The sequence below is a fragment of the Martes martes genome (assembly GCF_963455335.1).
Source record: "Martes martes genome assembly, chromosome: 4".
Taxonomy (NCBI): Eukaryota; Metazoa; Chordata; class Mammalia; order Carnivora; family Mustelidae; genus Martes; species Martes martes.
The window spans coordinates 108273468-108293004 of record NC_137891.1 but is presented as its reverse complement, the minus strand read 5'-3'; the positions used below and the strand labels follow the sequence as shown (position 1 = coordinate 108293004).

At 37.3% G+C, this 19537-nt stretch overlaps 1 protein-coding gene across 2 annotated transcripts in view; it reads right to left on the bottom strand.

Annotated features, from left to right (window-relative positions):
• Nucleotides 1-6942: 6942 nt before the first annotated feature.
• The window catches only part of PLPPR5 (phospholipid phosphatase related 5), a gene marked incomplete at its 5' end in the record, with an annotated part of 118180 nt that continues 105585 nt past the window's right edge, over nt 6943-19537 (bottom strand). The window contains one exon of one of the 2 annotated variants that reach the window (XM_080802803.1): nt 6943-7680. In XM_080802803.1, coding sequence (XP_080658929.1) covers nt 7648-7680 — 33 coding nt within the window. In that variant the 3' untranslated portion in view covers nt 6943-7647. The remainder of the gene's footprint in view (nt 7681-19537) is intronic. The other variant, XM_080802802.1, reaches the window with a different exon arrangement.

The following is a 19537-nucleotide window of genomic DNA, read 5'->3' as shown; positions in this document are numbered from 1 at the left end:
GCCTCTGCCTTCGGCTTGGGTTGTGGTCTTAGGGTCTTGGGATCGAGCCCCATGTCGGGGTCTCTGCTAAGTGGGGAGCCTGCTTACCCCTTTCTCTCTGCCTGCTTCTCTGCTTGCTTGTGGTCTCTGTCTGTCAGATAGATAAATAAAATCTTAAAAAAAAAAAAGAAAGCTTTTATATATTATATATATTTGGGATTTTATATATATACAAAGTATATATAAAAGACCCTATAAAGGTCTTTATATGTTTCTATATATAATACACAGTATACACACACACACACACACACACACACACACGTATACATATACATGCAGACAAGCAGTCTTACTTTGTATGGTAGTGTGGAATCAGACACAATAACCATGCAACCTGGGGTGCCTGAGAGGCGCAGTTGTTAAGTGTCTGCCTTCGGCTCAGATCATGATCCCAGTGTCCTAGGACCCAGGCGCTCTTTGGGTTCCCTGCTCAGCAAGAAGCCTGCTTCTCCCTCTACTCCCCTGCTTGTGTTCACTCTCTTGCTGTGTCTCTCTCCATCAAATAAATAAATAAAATCTTTAAAAAAAAAAAGTAAAAAAAAAACCATGCAAACTGAATCTGCATAAAGATATCATAATAAGTGATGGAAAGTTACAATTTATCTTTTTCTAATTATTATTTTTTATTATGTTATGTCCTTTAATTTTTTTCAAAACATTAAAAACTTCCTTACTGCCAATTTTAAATGTCTAAGAAATATAAAAATGGCAAAACTAATATTGGTTAATACACTGTAATTTAAAACATTAGAAACCTTGAAAATAAATGCTTTATTTCTTTATTAAAAAAATGTATTCAGAGCAGTTTGAACAGTGCTTGCCTTCTTCCTATCCTGGTTAATTGTCATATTCCTTTCTTTGTTTGGATCAGCTACCAATATTTTATCCTTTGTGCCTTTCAATGTTGTAAAATATCTCTAAGGGCACCTTTAGCGTGCCGTTGGGTTTTTTGTTCACATCATTTTTATTGAGACATCTTCATCTTTTTCATCACAAATTATTTTCATTTACATTAATAAACCCACTTCCCCTCAACTTTTCTAGCTGTTCAAGTGAGCAGTGTTCAGTCTCAGTTGATGGTTGCCGGGCTGGTATGTCTGGGTGTCTTTAGCATTTTGAGATCGAAACCAAGTATTCAGATTAAATTTCAAGGCTTCTGAAATGGTATGACATGGTCTCTGCTGATGGTGGAGGTGTCAGCGTTCTCATGGTCAGCTAAGTCTTCTACAACCACATGTATGTTAGACTAGAATTTCATTTTCAGCATTATCGTCTTTTCTTTTTTGCTGTACTTCCATCTTCGTTGGCTAGTTCTCTTTTCATTATGCGTTTAAAAAAATGTTACTTGGAATTATCACAGGGAGACACGGAGTTAACACAATTGCATGCTTTGCTCTGTGTGTGCATGAACTGAATAACAGATGTGGTGTCCACTGACACACTGTGATGTAATAGGTCACTGATCAGAACCCGCATTATTTACATAATGACTTGAGAACAGACGAATTAGTGGCAATAATTGTACTAAATGCGATAACTCGTGGTAACTCAAATGTGAACCCTGTTGCTGGGGGAGCGGTGTTATTTAACTAAACCATGTCTTAGTCAGTTTGAGCTGCTGTAACAGAAGACCATAGACTGGGTGCTTAAACAACAATGATTTATTGTTCAAGAAGCTGTGAAGGCCAAGGTCAAGGTGCTGGAGGTCTGGTGCTTGAGGAAAGCCATCTTTTGGGTGTGCAGGTGGCTGTCTTCTCATATATCACATGGCAGAGGGCAGAGAGGGAGGAAGACAGTCTTCCTATGTCTTTTATTATAAGGGCACAGATATCAAGAGGAGCCACCCTCATGACCTATAACTCCATGATCCAAATTCCCCCATCTCAAAATACCATCACTTTGGGGATTAAGCTTCAACATATGAATTTTGGGGGAAATAAATATTCATTCCCTAGCACCATGGTAACTGATATTTGTGAAAATAAAAAGTTCACAAAGTAGACACATACACACCACACACACACAATCAATGCATCACAACCTGGTTTTCTATTTCAGTTATTCTTTTTTCTTCTTCTGGTTTTATTCTTTTGCTTCAACTTTCATCCTATTCTTTCTGCTCAGATGCTTTTCTCATTGTCTGTCATTTTCATTGACATTGAAGAAAATTCTTCATTTTCTTATAGAATTATGGTGACTTCCTTTATTACTATGGGGGAAGACCTAGGAAGGCTTTCTGGGAAAACCTAGAAAAGCTTCCGCAAGCTCCGCACTGTTTTCAGTTAAGAGCTGGATGGGCAGTTCTCTAGCCAGTTATCACAAAGACATTTTTGGGGAGCGCCTGGGTGGCTCAGTGGGTTAAAGCCTCTGCCTTCGGCTCAGGTCATGGTCCCAGGGTCCTGGGATCGAGTTCCGCATCGAGCTCTCTGCTCGGCGGGGAGTCTGCTTCTTCCTCTCTCTCTGCCTGCCTCTCTGCCTCCTTGTGATCTCTGTCAAATAAATAAATAAATAAATAAATAAATAAATAAATAAAAAGACATTTTGGGAGTGTGGCTGATGATTGGTGGGGTGGCCATTTTTGTTCAGATACAATGAGCTTGCTTTTTGTTGTTATCTGTGGGTATCTTGTGTTGATCAGAAAAAATCTGTACTCGATAAGTTGAGGAAAATGTTTTTAAGGTTTAGGTGCACTAAAAGTTTATGGTACATTAAAATTAAAATGGCCCTTATTCCTCACCCATCTCTGTGTCCACGTCTTTGCCATGCAAATTTCCAGCTGCTCCTACAATCCTTGTATCTGGGCTGGCCTTGAGCCTTGGCCTTTGCCAATTAAATAAGATGAAAGTGATAACATGCCAGTGCCTGCCTGCTTCTGCTCTGTCTTGGGCCCCCATAGGAAGGACCTTGGCTGCAGAGGGAGGTTGAGAGACCATATAAATTTCAGTTGTCCCAAGTGAAGCCACCCTAGATCAGCCTACACCCAGATGACCCCCATATATGTGAGAACGTCTAACCAAGGTCAGCAGAGCTACCAGCCTGATTACAAGTGCATGAAAGAGCCCAGCTAAGACTAGAAAAAGGGCTCCACTGAACCACAGGTTGGTGAGGATTTTTATAGCACTTTAGGGCTTTCTAAATTCAGCAATAGCCAAATTATACTATGTTGTTTATGGAGGCAATGTTTTTTGTTCATCTTAACTGTTGCTGTAATCTATGTGTGCTTTGCTTTGTCCAAAGAGTAGGTAGCTGGCTAACCTCAAGCCAAGTCTCCCACCCTAACTTTAAACAAAACTCTTGGGGTACCATCAGTGTTGGGGCTACTGAGCTGTCCAATCTGAAAGGACAGAGACCTTGTCTGTCTTTCTAGGCACTGTTAAGTTGGCACGTTGTGAAGTATCTGGTATGCAGAACCAGTCAGCAAATATTTGTTGAAGGAAAGAAGGCTGAAGGGTTTTCTTGAGGAGGAACAATACCTCCAGAGAAAACTGATTAATACTCAATATATCTCACAAGTTTGGAAAGATTTTTCTTTCTTTTTCTAATATTGATTTAAAAATATACCTTTTTCCCCCCCGGAAAGAAAAAAAAATTCCTGTTTTGTACCAGCGATAGTGTTTCCGTGCAAAGTGAAAAATGGACCCACATTTATAAATGCAATAATTTGAAGATAAACAAGGACCCAGGATGGTGTTTGTTAGGATTGCCCTTGTTAAGGATGGCATCTTTGAGACGTGAACTTCACGTTTTTATCTGAATGCTAAAGGAGGCTCTATTTCCACTCCTGTGTGCTTTCTTATCTGAAGGTCCTTGTGAGCAAGGTCACAGATTTGAAAATATCAGTCTGAGTTTAGAATTTAGATCCTGTAGCATATTCATGGCTTACAAACTTGGTGGAGGGAGGGAGTGACATATTTTTCTCATTAAACCTAGACCAAGTCCCAAGGTTTACCAGCCCAAGAACCAGCTATAATCTAAAGTAAAGGGGATAGTGAAGCAGAATATAAATACTCTTATTTTTTTCTTTGTATAAGGAATTCACTCACTTAACAATCTGGAAGAAATACCCTTAATTGAAATTTTAAAAAGAATCCAAAGTCGCAAACTTTATTTCAAAGCCCATGTCTGGCGAACAGTAAAAAGATTCATGTTTCTAAGGTGTAAAGAGAACCATTTGGTGTATGTCCAGGGAAACTTTTTTAAACATGCAATCAGGGTGTGTGGGTGGCTTAAGCATCTGCCTTTGGCTCAGGTCATGATCCTGGGGTCCTGGGATCGAGCCCCGCACCAGGATCCCTGTTCCACGGGAAGCCTGCTTCTCCCATTCCCTTTCCCCTTGCTTGTGTTCCATTTCTCACTGGGTCTCTCTCTGTCAAGTAAATAAAATCTTTAAAAAACTAAATAAACATGCAATCAAAATTTAATAAATGGTGCCCTAGTGGCAAGAACGAGATCATTTACATCCATACTTTAGCACCTTGCTGGACCAGAGGAGGCAGATCATGTAGTAGATCATACACCTGCTTGGTGTCCCAGATAGTTTCAGAGGCTTCTGATTTGCCAATAAGGAGGTTGCTAAGATCCCAGGCCAGCCTGTGGGATATAGCTGCCCAGAGAACTGGTCTAATGTCAACCACTGCGATCCTTCTGCAAACATTCTCCGGTCATTCTGACAATCTGACTTGTATCACACAAGTGTTCTTTGTCTACCCCAAGAAAGGATTTACAAAACAAACAAACAAACAAAAAAACAAAAAAAAAAAACCAAACTTAATTTTTTACATTTTTAAAATTTTATTTGAAAAATACAATACACAGCAGAGAATTATGTCCTCCCCTACTGCTCTTTCACAAAGGAAACTGTATGGTAAATGTAACTGTGATATTTGGCTAGGATAGATCCTGAGAAAAGAGAGGCCCAGTTAGAAGTGGAAAAGACCAAGTCTGTCAAAGAAGGTTCACCTCTCTTTTAACATAAAAGAGCCTTTTAAATAATCTTAGGAGTCAGATAAAACATGTGCAGAATTTCTGCCATGCAAACAGAGACAACTAAAATTTTCAGGCTGACCAATTTATACTGACCTGGGCCCCAAGGAAGTAAAATAAAAAGATGTCTTTATCAGAAAAGTAGGTGTTTGCCTGCTTTTACTAGACCTACATATGTACACATTTACAGGTTCCTATTTTCTTAAATGTGTTTTTCATTAATCGCAGTTATAGCATAACGGTTCAGGGCTCTTGGCTGACTTTTTGCCTTATGCATGTATATCTTTTTATTTTTTCTGAATTTCTGTCATGGCAGGATCATTTAGTGCACAATCTTGGGTCCATGACATTTCATGTTAGAGATGACCGGACCCTGATCCTAGATAAAATCTGGGTTTCTGAGGAATGTCTGTAACTCCTGCATTTGAACCTGGTTTAACAAGGTGAAAAGACACAACATTTACACATGAATGTATAGCTAAGGCTTCCAACAAGAAAAACATTCCAAATTGGCTCCTTGGAAAACTGATTCTAGAACCTAGAAAAGTGATTTAACTCCAGAAGTCTTACTGGTAATCCTGTGTCTGAAGACATTATAATCATCCTTTTCACTTCTATTCCTATTACTGTTATTGCCTTAAAAGGTCATTAAGGAGGATCAAGGCATTCGAACCTCTTTTGTGTTTTAAATTTCCAACAGTGTTGAATTGCTATAGAAGTCTGAATTTGGTAGAAATTTGAATTTTCTGCTTTTGGCCCTACAAAAAGTATTTTAACTCCCAGAGTGATGGAAAAGAGGAAGAAAAATCTATTTGGGGAATACTGGACAAGTCTTTGGTTGTATTTATTTGCTGATTTCTGTTGAAATTATAGAGAAAATTTGAAGTTTATTTTTTATTACTGTCAAGGTGAAGAAGATTCATTTCTGTCAACTAACTACTGCTCATATTAGACAAAGCTTCTCAGGGTGTCTTTAAAAATTGTGGAGTTATGGTACAAGAGTACTTTTAATGGTGTAATCACAGCCAGGTCCATCTTCCTTATATTGACATGGTTTCATCCTTAATTTCACATGCTCAGTGTAAGGTACGTCCTTTGGGGCCTCTCCTGAGGGATGGGGTTTAGAGCACTGGGGTGAGGAGTAGAGGAGAGATACCTGATTTAGTTTTCAACTTTACAAAAGACCTCACATCTAGACTCTTGACATTATTTTTAAAGAAAATTAAAAATAGGTTACCATATAGTTGCATATTTGAGAAGTGTTCATTCTTAAAACATAAATATTTCAAATACAACATAGCTCTTATAACTCTATTTTGATATTTCTTCATTTTTTTTAACATCATAGGTAGTTGCCCAGGACTCTACTGACCTCTGGAAGATTTCAATGTGTCCAAAATGATACAATAGCTGTGGTATATTAGAAAATAATACTAGTTCAGGGTCAGAAAACCTGAATTTAAATTTTAACTGCCTCCTACTAGTTAGTTGTATGACATTGGGCACATTATTTACCTTGCCTTGGCTTTATTTTTCTCATTTAGAAACTAAAGCCATTTTCAATGATTATACGAGGTTACTGTAAGGATTAAGTAAAATTATAAATGAAAATGTACCTTATAAACTATAAAGTACTATACAAATGCAAAGTAAAATGCATTAACCACATTTCTGGCATTTATAGATTTTAACTTATGTGTCAGAGTGTGGTTCTTTCCTGTTTAAATTATGAGGAATCTTGAGTAGTAAAAAGCCCAAGAATGGAGCCTTTCCCTCCTCTGGAGACACTTTTATCAGCGGAAAATTGCTCAATACATAGGAACCACTGCTAGATTTTGTCACTTAAAATACCCTAAGCACTGCCTGCATTCAAATCCACAAGTCAACAATTAAACCACAATTGTCAGGAACAAAAGTCCAAATAAATAATTTTTAATTATGATACATTACTTATTACAGTAAAAATTGGCATTTTCCCCTTCAAAAGCAGAAGCACCAGTCTTAGAATGTATAGTATGAATGGTAATTTAAGTGAAATATAGCATAATATTATGTGCAAACATTATTTTAGTATAGAACATACCTTCTAAAAGTAAAGTAATTTCACACACTGAAATCTGTTAGAATGGAAATAATGTCATGCTGAATAATAACATAAAACCCCCATGACTTTCAAAGTCCACTTCAAATGAAATGTGGTATACTGCTGAATAGATCTACAAACAACTAAAAACTTAACTAGCCCCAAATGGAGGGATTTCTTATACAGGATGACTTGTGTAAGTTTCTTTTCACATAGTATCGGTGATTCTGCGAGAGACTAATATGATTATTTTATTTAAGAATTAATCTTTTCATTGGGTCGTCACATTTTATTTAACACCTACTTTGTGCGAGGCTTTGTTGTAGGTGCTGGGGATACAGAGAAGAAAGACACAGTCCTGCCCTTGAGGAGCTCACAGTCTAGTGGGGGAAACAGATGAGTTGACACTGATTTTAAAATTATAAAAATTATTAGACAACTTTATAAACTTCTGTTGTAATCAAACAAACTTTGGGTGTTATGAGTGGACGGTGAACAGGGACGATGTCCAATGCAGTGACAAACCATCTGCTTCACTATCATGTGACTTCTGCAAAGGCGGTGATATGGTTCTGAAAAAGAGAACGGAATTACAACATCAGAGTCCTGGGGAAATTGGTTTTGGAAGGTATTTAGTGCTTTTACAAAGGATCGTTAGCTTAAGAGAAATCTGTAGCCCATCTATGTTTAAGTTGCCGAAACATGCATTTAAGTTCTATGTATTATTATATACACTGAAGGGCTAATTATATACTTTATTCAATATTTTTAATTCACCAAATAGATTCAGGTGTAATAGTCACAATTAACACTGAAATTTGGAGAGATGAAAATGGCAATCCCACACATGTTAATATTCTGCTCACTGTTAATGGAATTTTAATGTTGCCTGTTGAAGGTTCAGATTAATTGCTCCCTGTGAGACAGATGGCATACAACCAGTTGGTGAAACGCTCAGATTGAAAGGCATTTGCTGGTTAACAAAGATCTCCTTAAACACTTCATTTGTTTCCAGCTTTATTGAGAAATAATGGACATACATCACTGTGTAAGTTTAAGCATACAGCGTGATGGTTTGATTTACATGTTGTGAGATGATGACCCCAATAGGTTTAGTTGACATCTATCTGCTTGTGGAGATACAACCAAAAGAAAGAGAAAATGGGAAAAAAATTCCCTTGTGCTGAGAACTCTTTGGGTTTACTGGCTCAAGAACTTTCCTGTATGTCATACAGCAGTGTTAGCTATTGTCATCATGTTGTCCATTACAGTCCTGGTACTTAGTGACTTTACAGTGGAAATTTGAATCTCTTTACCACCTTCCTCCAATCCCCGCTCCCCACATTCTTCACCACACTCTTCACCTGAGTCTGAGCTTTATTTTTTTTTTTTTTCTGTCTGTGAGTTTAGGGTTTTTAATTATTTTTTTAGAGTCTACATGTAAGTGAGATCATATGGTATTTGTCTTTCCATATCTGAATTATTTAACACAATGCATTCAAGGTCTATCCATGTTGTCACAAATGGTAGGATTTCTTCATTTTATGGCTGAATAATATTCCATTATATATAATATTCCATTATATATATATGTATATGTATATGTATATGTATATGTATATGTGTGTGTGTATATATATATGTATATACATATATATACACACCATAGCTTCTTTATACATCCATCCATCCATCAATGGACAATTAGGTTGTTTCCATGTTTTGCCTATCGTAAATAATGCTGCTATCAACATGAGGTACAGATATCTTTTTGAATTAGCGTTTTTGTTTCCTTTGGATATATTCTCAAGTGAATTGGTGGATCATGTGATAGTTCTATTTTTAATTTTTTGAGGATTCTCCATACTGTTTTCCATAAAGGCTGCAACAATTTACAATCCTACCAATGGTGTGCAAGGGATCTCTCTTCTCCACATGCACTCCAGCATCTGTTATGTCTTGTCTTTTTGATGATGGCCGTTCCAAAAGGCATGAGGTGCTATCTCATTGTTGTTTTAATTTGCATCTCCCTAATGACTAGTGAGGTTGAGCATCTTTTCATATACCTGTTGGCCTTTCATATATCTTTTTTGGAGAAGTGTCTATTCATGTCCTTTGCCCATTTTTAAATTAGGTTATTTGTGTTTTGTATTAAGTAGTATGTATATATACTGGATATCAACTTCTTACCAGATATATGGTTTGAAAATATTTTTCCCAATTCCATAGGCTGTCTTTTCACTTTGTTGATGGTTTCTTTTGCTGTGCAAAAACTTTTTAGTTTGATGTAGTCCCACTTACTTTTGATTTTGCTGCTTATTCTTTAGGTGTCATATTCAAAAAAATCATTACCAAGACCCCTCAAAGAACTTTATTCCTATGTTTTCTTCTAGGATTTTCATGGCTTCAGGTGTTACATTTAAGTACTTAAACCATTTTGAGTTAATTTTTATAGTGGTTAAGTACAGGTCCAGTTTCATTCTTTTACATGCAAATACGCAATTATAACACCATCATTTATTAAAAAAACTATCTTTTCTCCATGAGTATTAATTGACTGTTTGTGCTTGGATTTATTTCTCAGCTCTTGATTCTGTTCTTTTGGTCTATTTGTTTTTATGCCAGTACTATAAATAACTATTTGATAACTATTTCATAATAGTTTTGATAACTATTTTGATAACTATTGATAACAATTTGCTTTTGATAACTACTTGTTTAGTTTTTGATAACTATTGTTTTATAGTACAGCATCAGGAAGTGTGATGCCTCACGTTTTCTTCTTTCTCAAGATTTCTTTGGTTATTTAGGGTCTTTGTGGATCTGTATAAACTTTAGGAGGTTTTTTTTTTTTTAAGATTTTATTTATTTATTTGACAGACAGATAGAGAGGACAAGTACGCAGAGTAGCAGGCAGAGGGAGAGGGAGAAGCAGGCTCTCTGCTGAGCAGGGAGCCTGATGTAGGGCTCAATCCCAGGACCCTGGGATCAAGACCTAAGCTGAAGGCAGCCACTCAACCACCTCAGCCACCCAGGTGCCCCTAGGAGTGTTTTTATGTATTTATTTTTTTAGCTCTGTACAAAATACCTTTGGAATCTTGCTAGGGGTTGCATTGAATTTATAGATGGCTTTTGGTAGGTAATATTCACATTTTAATAATGTTAATTCTTCCAATCCATGAACATGGGATACTTTCCCATTTATTTGTGTCTTCTTTGATTTTTTTCTTCAAGGTCTCATAGTTTTCAGAGTAGAGATCTTTCACCTCCTTAGTTAAATTGATTCCTAAGTATTTTATTGTTTTTGATGCTACTGTAAATAGGATTTATTTATTTATTTATTTATTTAGAAAATTCATTGTTAGTATGTAGAAATGCTGCTGATTTTTGTATGTTAATTTTGTGTTCTGCAACATTACTAAACTCATTGTTTAGATACAATAACAATTTTTGGTTGTGTCTTCAGGGTTTTCTCTATATAAAATCATGTCATCTGCAAATAGAGTTAATTTTACTACTTCCTTTCTAATTGTGATATCTTTTATTTCTTTTTCTTGCCTAACTGCTGTAGCTGGGACTTCCACAGGGCTATGTTGAATGGGAGTGGTGAGAACAGGCATCCTTGTCTTGCTCCTGATCTTAGAAAAAAAGTGTTCAACCTTTCACCATTGAGTATGATGTTAGCTGTGGGCTTGGCATATATGGTCTTTATTATGTTGAGATATGTTCCTTCTATGCCTAATATGTTAAGAATTTTATCATCAATGGATGTTGAATTTTGTCAAATGTTTTTCTGTGTCTATTAAAATGATTCTATGATTCTTTTCTCTCATTCTATTAATGTGATGTATCATACTGATGGATTTACATATGTTGAGCCATCCTTGCATCCCACTTGTTCATGGTGAATGATCCTTTTAATACACTGTTGAATTCGGCTTGCTGGTACATGCATTATCTTGGAGATACTGAAGGTTTGGTTCCAGTCAACACAACAAAACAAATATCACAATAAAGCAAGTCAAATGATGTTTTTGGTTTCCCAGTTCACATAAAAGTTATATTTATACTATACTGTACTCTATTAAGTGTGTAATAACATTATATCTATAAAAAACAATGTACATACCTTAATTAAGAAATACATTATTGCCAAAAAATGCTAGCCATCATCTGAGCTTTCAGTGAGTCATAACCATGACTACAGATCTCTATAGCAAATATAATCATGACAAAGTTTGGAATATTGTGAGAATTATCAAAATGTGAGACAGAGACATGAAGAGAGTAAATGCTGTTGGAAAAATAACAGATAGACTTGCTTGATGCAGGGTAGCCACAAACCTTTAATTTGTAAAAATCACAGTATCTGAACTACAAAAAGAGAAGCACAATAAAATGAGGTAATCCTGTGTTTTATTGAGAATTTTAGCATGTTTAGACATCAGGGATATTGGCCTTTGGTTTTCTTTTCTAGCAAATCTTTCTTTGATTAGTATCAGGATAATGTTCACCTTATGAAATGAATTTGAGAATGTTTCCTTTCTCTTCAATGTTCTGGAAGAATTTGAGGATTAGTGTTAATTATTTACATGTTTGGTAAAACTCACCAGTGAAACCATCTGGTCCTGGGCTTTTCACCATTCGGAGATTTTTGATTACTGATTAATCTCTTTACTAATAATTGGTATGTTCAGATTTTCTATTTCTCCCTGATTCAGTCTTAGTAAGTTGGCATATAGTTAGTCATAGTAGCTCTTATGATTCTTTAAGTTTCTATGGTAGCCATTGTAATATCTTCTTGTTCATTTGTAATTTTGTTGATTTGGGTCTTTTCTCTTTTTTCCTCTCTTATTTAGCTAAGTGCTGTCAATTTTGTTTGTTTTTTCAAAGAACCAACTCTTAATTTGGTAATATTTTCTATTGTTTTTCTCTTCTTTATTTCATTTATTTCAGCAGTAATATTTGTTATTTCCAATCTTCTGTAACTTTGGGCTCAGTTCATTATTCTTTTTCTCATTCTTTAAAGTGAGAGTTATGTTGCTTATTTGGGATGTTTCTTATCTCTTTATGTAGGCATTTATTGCTGTGAACTTCCCTCTTAGAACTGCTTTTACTGCATCCCACAAGTTGTGGTATGTTGCATTTCCATTTTCTTTTGCCTCAAGAAACTTTTTTTACTTCTTTAATTTCTTGGTCCATTCGTTGTTCTGGGAAGTGTGTTGTTTAATTTCCATGTGTTCATTCAATTTTATTCTTGTTATAAATTTCTGGTTACATGCCATTGTGGTCAGAGAAGATACGTGGTATGATTTCAGTCTTCTTGAATTTGCTAAGACTTGTTTTGTGGCCAAATATACAGTCAGCCCTAGAAAATGCCATGTGTGCTTGACAAAAATGTACATTCTGCTGTTGTCAGATAAAATGTTCTGCATATATCTGTTAGGTCCATTTGGTCTTTAGTATTAACATCTGCTGTTTCCTTAATGATTCTCGTCTGGAAGACCTAGCCATTGTTGAGAGTGAAGTATTGAATTCCCCAACTAGGGGCACCTGGGTGGTTCAGTGGGTTAAACGTCTGCCTTCAACTTGGATAGTTATGCCAGGGTCCTGGGGTCAAGTCCCACATTGGGCTCCCTGCTAAGCAGGGAGTCTGCTTCTCCCTCTGCCTGCAGCTCCCCCTGCTTGTGCGCGCGCTCTCTCTCTAACAAATAAATAAAATCTTTAAAAAAAATAAACGAAGTCTCCAACTATTATTGTATTGCTGTTCATTTCTACTTTCAGTTTTTGCTTTACATATTTAGGTGCTCCAATTTTGGATGTATAAATACATATAATCATATCTTATTGCTGTGTTGGGCCCTTTATCATTATATAATGACATTTTTTGTCTCTTTTTTACCATTTTTAGCTTAAAGTTTATTTTTTCTGATATAAGTAGAGCTACCTATACTCTTTTTAAATTACCATTTGCTTGAAATGTCTGTTCCCATCCCTTCACTCTCAGTCTACCAGTGTCTTTAAGGCTAAAGTGAATGTCTTACAGGCAGCATCTACTTGGATCTATTTTTTTTTTTAAATCTACTCAGTCATTCTATGTCTTATAATTATACCACTTAATCCATTTATTTTTAAAGTAATTTGTTGATATGTGAAAACTTACTATTGCCATTTTGTTGTTGTTGTTTTTTTTTAAATAGATCTCTTGCTCCTTGTTTTTTTCTTACTGTCATTTTTGTGTTTTGATACCTTTTGGTACCAGTATGCTTTAACTTCTTTTTTGTGTTCCTTTGTGTAATTTCCTCACAATTTTCCCTTGTAGTTACCTTTAGACACACATAAAACAGCTTACACTTATAACTTATTTAAACCGATAACAACTTAACTTGAATAGAATTGATATGCTTTACATTTTTACTTTTTCCTCTCCTTCAGATTTTAGGTTACCGCTATTACAGGTTATATGTTTTATGTTGCATAATAGCAGGTTATTGTAGTTATGGTTATTTTTATTATGTCCTTTCTTAAACAACTTTTAAACTAGAGGTTTAAGTGAATTATATGCCACTATTACCACATTGCAGAATATATATTAATTAATAATTAATAATTAATAATTAATAATAATTAATAATTAATATTTAATATATATTAAATATATGACTATATTTAATTATAATGTGTAGTCCACTAAACATCTTTAGAAGGGCTATTCTGAATTGACAGCTCCTAGATCTCTATTTCTTTAGAGATACTTATTGGAACTTTATTAGTTTCCTTTAGTGGTGCCATATTTAGCCGATTTTTTGTGATCCTTGATTCTTACATCGATATCCGTGCATTTGAGTAAATGGGCTCCTCTTCCAGACTTCACAGGTTTGCTCTGGCAGAGACAGTTCTTCATCGGTCACCTCAGTTTGGGTTTCTGGTTGTATCTGGTCGTAGAGTCTTTGGGCAGATGGAGCCTGCTGTCACTCCCGGCTGGACAGGCTGAAGGCTGTATTCAGTGATGAGTGGGGTATGAATTAGGTTTCTTGCCCGGACACAGCAGAAGAAGCTCTAAAGTTGGTAAAGCTCTATTTGTTGTCTTAACTTCAGCTGACCTGGACCCCAAGTTCCCTGACCTAACAGGCCAATGGCTTTGTTCTGCAGACTACCAGCTCTGCCCGCCTGCCTCTTGTCTCTAACACTACTGAGCTGCAGAGCTTCCAGGTGTCTCTAGTCCTTCTGTTGTACCAAAGGACACTCTTTGGAGCACCAAATGACACTCTCCACAGCAGGGGAGGTTATATCGCTCTTTCTCTGCCTGGGCAGGAGGGGGAGGGGCCCTGCAGGCTACTCTCAATTTCCCAAACATGTTCTCCTCTTGGGAGGGACAGGGCTACCCTCAGTCTTAACTATAAATTAATCCCCCTGCCTGTATAGGGTGCAGGAGCGCACCATGCCCAGTACTGGCTTTCTATCTGCTCGTCTGCCCACCTCTCAAGCACTGCTGGGCCACACTGCTTCCAGGAGTCGTCGCCAGCCCTTTGGGACCAAGGGGAGACTGGGGAAACCAGGCTCCAGGCAAAACTCATTTGAGGATCTGAATTAGGCAGATCCACACCTGCCAAGTTCTGGAGTCAGAGGGCACCCTCAGTTTGGTCCTGTAGATTTGTAAATCTGCTGGTTGGGATGACTACTTGGGCACTGCAGGCAGGAATCTGGTCTGCCAAGATCCGTGTGCTGGTTGTTGCAAGCCCCTCCCTGCTTCTCTATCACACCCAGATTCCCAGGGGTTGAGTCTGCAGACTTCCCTGCAATTTCTATGGTGTGAGATCAGAACAGGGACTCCTACAAACAGCCCACAAGGCTGGGGGGGGGGGGTAGTTGGTTGTTCCTTTTGGGTTCTCTTGGCTCACTGGAGGAACTGAAGGTTCGGGGGAACCTCTCCAGGTGGTGCTGGGCTGCCAGTTCCAAAGGCGCAGTGGGGTCAGCATGCAGCTGCTTCTCTCGTAATGCAGTCTGTCTCCATCTCCACGGCACGGGGGCAGGGGTGGGTGGGGTGGTGCGCTGCAGCTCCACTCCAGTGTTCTGTGATTCTTTCAGTGGTGTCTTAAACAGCTCTTAGTTGTTCTTGTGGTGGGGAGCAACGTCAGGAACAACCTGTGTTCTCATCGTGGTGACATCACTCCAAACACGTCAGTTTTGAATTCAGGAATCTAGACTACAGACTGCAATTTCTGTAGGCTGTATAAGTAATCTGATGGAACAAAGGATTCCTTATAGGGCTTTCTTCTCCTCCTCCTCCACCTCCTTTAAAGCAAGAGAGTTATGTACAAAACAACCCTCTGGAAGGGCCAATATTTAAATGGATTTAGTAGTGCAGCAGGCCAAACCATGGCTGCTGAAATACTGCAGTGGAAAATTGGTATGACATAATCAATCATGCTACATATAGGGTTATGTCAAGATGTAACATACTTGACAGCCCCAACCAATAACAGCAGCATTACAAACGGGTTTTACCACTGTATTACCTGCTCCAAGTGCTTTTCATAGTAGTTTCTGTATTGACTCTTCATAAGTCAAAGATATCATGAATAGAATTTCTCGTAATGAATGCACACCATGAGATTTCTTCCATGTGTATGTGGGTCTTTTCAAGTTAAAGTGTCTTAACTAGTTAAAACACTTTAAAAATGTGTGTGAAGAAATTAAAACTCATTTTCAATGAATTTAGGCACATCAAATCAGAAGTAGGAGAATACCATTGACTAATGCTTCCTGGCATTATTTTCCAGGACTGACCCACTTAAACCTAGAGAAAAACAGTATCAGAAGGAATCAGTGGTGAGCAGAACATGCTGCCTTTTCTGCTAACTACCAAGAACACCCTAGAAACTGTAATTTCTCACTTTAAAAATGCCTGATGAACGGGCTCTCTGCTCAGCAGGGAGCCTGCTTTCCTTCCTTTCTCTCTGCCTGCCTCTCTGCCTAATTGTGATCTCTGTCTGTCGAATAAATAAATAAATCTTAAAAAAAATTGCTTGATGAAAATGTTGGGGAACTTGGCAACTCATCTCTATGTTTTCTTGATTTTCTCTTACAAAAGCACAAGCATGATTTTAGGACAAAAAAGATTGTCAAAGTTTTATAATGCACTTTGATGGAATAAAAGCCATCAGAACTGTTGAAACAGTACAACACAGTTTTACTTCCAGGGGCCCCATGGGGACTTGACACCTGTGGACTGAGGAAAAACAATCTGACACACAGTGTCTCAATACAAACCTCTGGACAGGACCTAGCACATAGTGATTTCTGGAAAGATGTTAAGACAGAAATTGAAGATTAATCAGTCAGTGGCAGTGGTGGGTAGGGAAGGAGTGAAAAAGTGACAACAGACATACAGGAAAGGAGACGAAAGAGAGAAAATGGATGGTGTTCTGAAGGCCACTGGCCTAAGTGTCAGTGTCCCCTTGACCTAGATAAACAAGTATCCGCATGGCTCATTAAAGTTGCTGAAGATGAGCCTAAGTGAAGAAGACAACCACCACCTTGGAAGGTAGAACTGAAATACTAAAAGACCTTAATAGAACAGGGAAAGTATCGGAAACAAATCACTTAATAATCGATGTAAAGCAGGACAGAAGCAGAGGAAAAGCCAAGAGACAAGGGCAAGCTAAGGAGAGTGACCAAGAAGGTGCAATGACTGGAGGGCAACCTGTAGGTTAGCATCTCAACCCGGGAAAGAGGGTTGCAAATAATACACAGGGGACAACAGTCTGAAATTGGGATGGTCCTGAATAGGGGCGTAAGGACACTTTGGAAATAAAGCTTCGGGTGTGTAACTTAATTGTGTTATGGAGAACTAGGAAATACTGGGGCCAGTATGGGCATGGAAAGTCATGTTTCAATGGCCTCTAAAGTTTCCTTTCATTACCCGTTGAGTCCAAACAATATTACCCTTTCATCACGCTAAGTCATTCCCAAGTTAAACTACAGTTTCCAGACTGATTCCGTTTTTAGATCCCAAGTCTCCCGCTTTTTTCCAATTAGCACCCTTTTACTTATGCATCACACTTAAATTTTAACTTCTGAGATGATTTTTTTTTTTTTTCTATTTGACTGAAATTAGAAAGAGGCTGTTTAGGGCCTATCATTTAGGGTTGACATTAGCAGAGAGAGAGAACAGACGAAAATAAAAGATTAAAATGACTGTACAAAGGGACGAGAGTGTTAAGGGGAAATTTAGTAACAGGTTTTAAGTACATGAAAAGAGTATACAGAGAGCACGGGGGCCATCTGTTCATTAATTTTACTGTCTAAGAGCAAATGAGGGACACCCACACCACAGAATGAGGGAGATGGATTACTTATCTCAGGAAGATTTAAAAACCGAGATTAATTCTCTTCTAGCCTAGGGGTGATTTTCCCTGAAGGAATCTAGAGAAAGAACAAGGGTAATTATTTAAGGTCCTTACCATCCCTAAGACACTCTGATTCTATGTTATAAAAATTACATTAGCAACACATGTAAATGCATAATTTGAAATGGCATAATTCCTATGTAGAAAGTTATGGTAGTACTCACTTCCTATCTGAATTTATAAAAAGCCAGAATTGCATTTATTATTTTCTGTCTTGAGAAATGGACTTCTTACGAAGCAAACTGGGTAACAAGAGGTTTCTCCTTTTAATCTGGCTGAATTCTTAATCTGCCAATACGAAATCCTATTAGTAGATAATACTGCAAACATGTAGTAGGCAAACTAAAAACTCATGCATGAAAGTTTAACTTAGAGTCACACAAAGAAAGTGGTCAGATAACTGATCAGTACTATTACTGCTTTTCGCAACAACACACACGGAGGTTTAGAGTAGAGATGGCAGAGCTTGAGTCCAAAGAGTTGAAGATGGAAATGTGCCATTACAAAGTGTTCATTCAAGTCCACAGCAAATCAGTGTGCAAAATACTGAATCCAGTCCTTGAGTGCAGAGGTCCCATGCAAAAATAAGCATTTGTTTCTGAAAAGTAGTTTTGGATTCTTCAATTTGGTAAATTCTAAGGTCTGTATGTCAATTTTTGAAACTTTAAGTTCTCCACGAAAGTCTCTATTTTATTATTTATTCTATACTTCCCTCTGTAGAAATTAGATTGTTATTTTTAAAAATGCTATTTAAAACAAAACTATCATCAACTTATGACAAGACGGCAGTGACTTGTCACCTGACAAGCTATGACACTCACCAGTTCCTTTTAAAAAAAATATGGGGGAAATGCACAAAGAGCACTTCAGCTAGAAAAACAAAAAGCCATTCTTATTAAGAGCTATTTGGTTGGGGAATGCCAAATTCCCATTAAGTGAAAAATCAATTTTAAAAAATTTAAAAGGTAAAATAATAACAATAACAACAATAGTCAGGTAGGTAGAGTTTTGGATGGGATAGAAACCTGCACAGAAGGACATTTTCTGTATTTGCCTTGGCTTTGCAGCCCAACTCCAATACCAGTGCGCTCTAGCGCACATACGTTTATTGCCTTAATTGAAGATGTTCACAGCGGCTTAGTCCCAGTATCCAGCTGAAGAGCCTTGCCAGACAGTCTTTAAAGGACCTTCTCTGTAAATTTTCTTCTTGACCATTCTCAATAGGTTGAATTTGGGACACCTACAAAATGTGTTTTATTCGTTATTTAAATGCTTATTTAACACGGACTTATTGACTTGGACAAAGTACTAGTTTACTTCAAGTTCTATGTTGTTATATTATTAGACCAAACGCTGAGGTTAAATACTGCTCCAGTTTCTTTCTTTCAAGATGACTATAAACAGCTTTTGTGTTTTAATAGGCGGTTGCCAGCACTCAGCTTAGGTTTTTAACCCTAAACATAAAAGGAGATCTGTGCATACAATGCCTTTAGTTCAGTGATTTCTGTCTTGGGCTCTATTGGTGAGGAAGCTGTGTGGTACAGTGGACTTGCTGCCAAGTAGTATGAATGTCAAGTGTGGAAAGGTGGGCTCCATAACGATTGAAATGTTCACAAGCAATTTAAACTTTCAGAGACGCAGCTTTCTCATCGGTGAAATGGAAATAATACTATCTATTAGAATGGATTCTTGTTGAGATTAAGTGAGATTGTATGCACCGAGGTCCTTGTCTCTAGTCAAACATCTCTAATGGTCTCTAAAGGTAGGTCGACAAGATAAAAAATAAAAGAAAAAAGAGAAGGAAAAAGTACAAAGAGAAAGAAAGCAATATATGTATCTTGTAACTGGTTGGAATTTCACAATGCTGTTGTCTACAATTCTCACATCTGCACAGACTTTAAAACCAAATGTTTCTTGTAAGATTGGTGCAAGCTCATTCGGTGGCGAAACCAACCCTGAATTGCTGTGAGGTAATTTACACTAGGTCGTCTGGAGAAACATTCATCTTTGATTACAA